The sequence below is a fragment of the Herpailurus yagouaroundi genome, unplaced genomic scaffold (genome assembly GCF_014898765.1).
Source record: "Herpailurus yagouaroundi ecotype Mexico unplaced genomic scaffold, PumYag 251, whole genome shotgun sequence".
NCBI lineage: Eukaryota > Metazoa > Chordata > Mammalia > Carnivora > Felidae > Herpailurus > Herpailurus yagouaroundi.
This window is the reverse complement of record NW_024412468.1, coordinates 2,387,740-2,393,739: the sequence shown is the minus strand read 5'-3', so window position 1 is coordinate 2,393,739 and position 6,000 is coordinate 2,387,740. Positions and strand designations below refer to the sequence as shown.

General features: G+C 49.7%; 1 protein-coding gene across 2 annotated transcripts in view; it reads left to right on the top strand.

Annotated features, from left to right (window-relative positions):
- Positions 1–267: 267 nt before the first annotated feature.
- Positions 268–6,000, top strand: part of PDGFD (platelet derived growth factor D) — a 222,735-nt gene continuing 217,002 nt past the window's right edge. For both annotated transcript variants that reach the window (XM_040460769.1, XM_040460768.1), the window contains exon 1: positions 268–481. In XM_040460769.1, the coding sequence (XP_040316703.1) occupies positions 358–481 (124 nt within the window). In that variant the 5' untranslated portion in view covers positions 268–357. The remainder of the gene's footprint in view (positions 482–6,000) is intronic.

The following is a 6,000-nucleotide window of genomic DNA, read 5'->3' as shown; positions in this document are numbered from 1 at the left end:
CTAGGCCCCCATCCCCAAGCACCCCCACCCCCCCAAGCGGTGAGTCCCGCCCTGTGTGCAGCGGACCCCTGGTGGGGAGGCCCTGGGCCTGGAGCTGCCCCCTACCGGGGCCAGGGCAGGTGGGGCCGGCTGGGCTCCCCACCCCCGCGGGGAGGGGTAGGTGGCGCTGGCCGTTTCTCTCCGACCCCGGGGCCGGGGCAGGTGGGGCCGGTCGGGTCCCGAGCGCCGGGGCGGGGCGGGGCGCCGGAGGGGGCGGGCCCGCGCCAACCTGTTGTGCGTCCCGCTCGGCTTTGCCGGCGGCCACACGCGCTCCAGCGGGCGGTGCAGGGAGCGCCCAGGCCTCGGGTCGCCGGCCCAATGCGCCCGCTCGGCCTCGTCTACACCCTGGTGTGCGCCAACCTGTGCGGCTGTCGGGACGCCCCCGCGGCCCCGCAGAGCGCGTCCCTGCGGGCCCTGCGCGCCGCCGGCCTCCGGAGAGATGGTAAGGGGCTCGCGCGTTTGCCGGGTCGTGCGCCGGGTCACCGACGTGTCGCCGTCGTCCGCTTCTGTAGGGACAGGGAAACTTTCCTGGGACGCGCGGTAAGGCTCCGCGGCGGCGGGTGCTGTCCCTGTTCCGGGGGAGGGGGGTGGGTGGTGGCGGAGGGGGGGGGTCAGGTGGCTCAGGGCCCCCGAGGGGGCAGGTCCCCACGTCCCGGCGCCGCCCCGGGTCAGGCTCTGTGCACTTGAGACTCGGGTAGATGGGGGCTCGGGAGGGGCTTTGTCCGGGCGACTTATGTGTCTTGTAGCCACGGGAGGACAGGGAATGATGTCCTTGTGTCCCGCAGTCAGCCTGGACCAGGGTGACAGCTGTACTGATTATGTGGGGGAGGTGCCCGTGTGCGGCATGTGTGCTGTTTGTCCCCACAGTGACCCTCCTCTGGGGGCGCAGCGCTGGCTCCAAATCTCAGGGTCCGGGGGACACTGGGCTTTCACCGCAACGCAGGGTGACTTTCCAGGCGCAGAAGGTCTCCCTGTGTTGGCACAAGCACCAGGGTTTGTACAGCAAGCCCCGTGGGCCCCAGGCTGGCCTGTTTGTGTCCCTTATCTGGGGGACACCTAGGTCAGCTTCTCGTGGGCTACCCCCCAGGTCTGAACTTGATGTATCCCTTTATTCTCACCAGCAACTCGTGTTCCCAGGAATCTGAAGCTGTTTCTCCCACCTTACCCGAACTGACCCCTAGGTTTTTGGGTTTTTTTCCTTCAGTAATAGTATCTTTCTGTCTGTCTGTCCGCGTGAAGTTCTGACACATCCCCAAGGAACTCCCCGGGCTGGCTTCACTGTTTGACTTGGCAGTGTGTGTTCTCGGTGAATTTATATTGGCCATCTTGTTCCCTTATCAGTTTCTCTCTTGGTGTGCCCTGAATTTGGACTTTGCTGAAAGGCTTTTGAACTTTGAAAAGACTTTACTGTATTTTCTGGTGACAGATACACTATGGATTTCAGTGTGTGCAAGTCACAGGAAGTGACGTAGGCGTGTGCAGGGGGCCCAGGGAAGCCTCAGGAGTCACCTCCTGGCCAGAAGATGCCCCCTACTCCCAGCGTTACTTTACCGCGATGTTTTTATGTACAACACCCCACCAGTGCCTATTTGAATACCCTCCATCTTAGTGAAAGCACAGAATTTTCTTACTAACAAAAAAAAAAAAAAAGGTGTGGGCTCAAGACCAAACTTTTATAATTTTGCTTCACTCGTTTATGTTTCCACCGGGGACGATCTTTTCTCCTAGTTTGAGATTTTACATTTGTTAACGTTTGCACTTTATATGCCCTCTAGGCTGTGTCGAATAAAATGCCATGTATAATTTGCATGACTTCATAGCCATAATTTTGCAATCCTTAGCCTCCCAAGTATCACTTACAAGACGTCAAGGACAGAAAATGAAAAGTGTGTAACCATTGCCCATTAACCCAAGATTCCAACTAAAACCCAGTCCTGCAGCTTGTAATATTTTTTTTTAAAGCATGCTTGACTTTTAGTTTTCGTTGTTAAAACACTGTTCATCTATCTAGTCTATATGATACATGCTTTGTTTCATCAAAATTTCAAAAGCTAGCCTGGATCGATTTATTCATATTTTAGTTCAAGCTGTTTTGCAATTTACTAACAGTATATATATACACACACACACACACACACTTTGATTAATTTGGGTTGCTCAGCACTTTTCCTCAATGTCGGTCTCATTTTACAAACAATATAGGAGGGGGGGGTGGAGAAGGTTAGATTAAAAAAATTGTTATATACAGAGTAAAGCAAAGTTCATACTCATAATGGGTTTTTAATTTGGGGAATTTTTAAAAGGCAGCATATTTTCAGTGTCACAGGGCATGTTTTTTCAAAGAGACCCCAAATTGCCCCCAAAACAGCAAAATCAGATCTTGGAGGGTGAAAAAAATCTTGACTAGTATGATGGTTTGTGGTCCTCTGAAGGGCCCATATGTGTATAGAGGTAGACAGTATATCTGCAGTGTGAGCATGTCATAGGAAGGGACGTGATTAGTAAAAAAAAAAAAAAAAAAAAAAAAAAAAAAAAGTCTAAACAAGCTTCTGAAGGGCAAATGATGATAATGGAAAAAAAAAAAAAAAGGCCAAAACTCAGTTGAGAAACGGTGCCACAGAGTTCTGGTGAGGGTGTGAGAATAAGGGGTCTTTGAAAAAGTCTAGACGTTGTCTGGAAAGTTTTCATCACAACAGTTAAGGTGATGAGGGAAAATAATCACTTATTAAATTAAAACCTCTGATTCCAGACGTTTTTAACTTATTCCCCCAGAGTTCCTTGGTGAAGGGAGACGATAGATAGTCTTGCCCTTTGCACTGTCAGATTAAGACAGGGTGTAAGCTTGGGGAGGACAGGGGGAAACACAGAAGGTCAAAGTTTTCAAACGTTAATTTGGCGTCCTTGGAGGAGCTGGCTCTCGGATTACAAGTGGTAGGAAATCACAGCCAAAAATTAGCCGTGACTCCTGGCCAGGGGTTTTAGAAACCTGTATCTGGTGATGGAAGCATCTTCATTCACCCCTGAGTGCCATCAGTTTCTTCCCACTGACCCGATTAGCTGCTCCCTAATGCTGCAGCCAAGATCAGAGCAAACAGAGAGGGCATCCTGTCATGGGCACAAACGCGGGGGTGGGGGTGGGGGTTCTGTCCAGCCTGATGCGCCCACAGACCTTGTTTTCATTCTGTTTGTAGCTGATAGCTCCAGATAGCCGGCATTGCTAGAAACGACAGGGAAGTGTTAGAATGGATACGGGATGATCTCCTTGTACCCAGTGTGGGAGGCTGGTCTGCCGCGGTCTCCCGGCCTTCCAGAACTCTCCGTCACAACGTGTTCTTGTTCTAAAAGGGTTATCGGCAGACCCGTTCGCTGTAGCTGCAGAATGGGTGAAGGTGACCCAGTGGTGGTGGGATTTGGTCCCTGCCTCTGAGGGCAAGTAGACCGTCTGGCTAGGAAGGATTCCAGTATAACAGTTTGCAAAACTCAATTGCATATTTCTTCTTCTCCTGGTATCATATTTGTTCTTCTTTCGCTGCTTTGGCTTTGACGCCCATTCCTACCTCTTCTTATTTCCGTGCCTGCACAGTTGGTGTTTTGGTGATAACTGGTCACAACCAGCGTTGCTTGCTCAGTGTGGATCAGAAGCGTAAAGGTAGCAGTTAACCGACGGTGTTACTTCCTTATTTTTATTTGTATTTATTTTATTTTATTGGTTTTTTGATCTTTATTTTTGAGAGGGGGGAGGGGCAGCGATGGAGGGAGACAGAACCAGAAACACGATTCCAGGCTCCGAGCGGTCAGCACAGAGCCCGACGCGGGGCTGGAACCCACGAACCATCAGATGGTGACCTGAGCCGAAGTCGGACGCTCCACCGCCTGAGCCACCCAGGCGCCCCTACTCATTTGTTTTTAAATTTAGATAGAGCTTCCTAGTTGGTGTGGGAAGCCGCCAAGGGTGCAGATACACTCTTCGTTGTCTTGATCCATTTTGTTGTTTTCTGTGTTTTTTTTTTTTTTTCAGGTGCTGGTGGGAAATGATTCTGAATTTAGTTTTGTTTGTTTGTTTGCCACGCCAGTGCCTGAAGTGTCTGTCCCTTTATCACTGTCTAGCGATAGGCCTGCAGTTTTACTAATTGTGGCCTTGGATCTCTAAGGAGTCAAGCTTGCGTTTTGGATAATACGGGTCTCTGTTGTCACCAGCGATGACCGCATGTCGACTTCCGTGTGAACATCAGATCTTTTGGGGAAGGCGACAAGGCAGAGGACAATTAATGATTGGGGTTGGTTTGTATTTTGAAGTAAAACTGACATACAATATCCTATATATATATATACACACACACAGACACAGACACACACGCTCCTATCTATAGGATGTCTATTCTATACACTGCAGTATTAATTTACAATAAATTTATTTTTTTTTATTTTTTTTTATTTTTGGGACAGAGAGCATGAACGGGGGAGGGGCAGAGAGAGAGGGAGACACAGAATCGGAAACAGGCTCCAGGCTCCGAGCCATCAGCCCAGAGCCCGACGCGGGGCTCGAACTCACGGACCGCGAGATCGTGACCCGGCTGAAGTCGGACGCTTAACCGACTGCGCCACCCAGGCGCCCCCAGTAAATTTTTTTTAAGTGACTGAAAGTGAAGAATCGCACTAGGGTCAGCTCTTATGTTCTTCTGTGTTCATATTTTCTTTTCGACTCTGAGGATATTAAAGTTTCATGATCTCATAGAGCCTAGTGATGATCACATATTTTAAGTGTAATATAACTTTGACTTGCCTGTTTAATACGGATTCTTCTAAATGGGTGGGTTGAAACTGGTGGACACACACTGTAGTAGGAAATGCAACTAGATTGTGAGTTACAATAATGACATTGAGGTTTTCCCATGACATGGGATTTTCCCTTTCAGGGAATGAGAGGAAAGCTTTATTGTTTCAGAACAGTAGGGCCAGACAATGGAGCAAGGTCCCCAGAGTCGTTGGTCTCTGATGGCCGGTGATAAGCGTGCTGTCCCGCACTTACCCACGCAGTACATGGGTACTTCGCCAACATCTTTGTGAAATTCTTCTTTATATCAGAATAAGAACGTCTTTTAAGTGCGCCAGCTGTAGGCTTCTGGTCCATCCGAGCCATGCCAGTCAGGACAAGCTCCCTGGCTTTCTTTAAGGTTGTCTCTGTTGAGTTCATTCCTGACTCGACCGGGACCGTCCTCTAAACACGAAAGGTCGAAAACCAGCGTGCAAATAGTTCTTTATCCTGAGCACTGCTGCTGACCCCTACTGTAACTTCTTCCCGTATTTTGCAATTATTTATTGGGTCCCTAATCTTTGCCAGTTGTTGTGCCGGATGAAGGGTTATCTAGCATGTTTTGAATAAAACATGCAGGGTTCCTGCCTTCTTACAGCCTCCAGTCTCTGGGCAGTAGAAACAAGTCCATGCTTAGTTCCAGTGTATTGCACGTGCCTTTCAGGTGCGTTCTGGAGAGCCCCAGGATTTTCTAGAAGCACCTTAGAGGTCATCGCCTGTGTGCCAGGGGGCTGAGCATGTATCACTTCAGGCTGTCCACCCCTTCCTCAACAGAACAGGTCTACGTGTGTTTCAGCATTTCTGTGTCACATATTTGAATCCATCGTAAGATTGTTCTTCGTTGTTTTTGTTTTTGTTTTTTTTTTGAAAAGACTTTGGGTTGCAGTCGGAGAAGTGTGAAGGCACAGTGTAGAGTGATCGTTGCTTTTGTGGAGGAGATACACAGGGGTGTGGGAATTCACAAGGAGCGCCTAAGCTACATTTGAGACACAGGAGAGGGCTTCCTGGAGGAAGTGACGGCTGAACTGGGGGATGAAGGATGACTAGGAGTTAGAAGTTGGAGGCGGTGAGGAAGGAGGCTGGAGGTTGCGAGTGAAGAGAAACAGTGCCTGCCACGATTTGGACAGGAGAACATAGCCTTCAAGGGT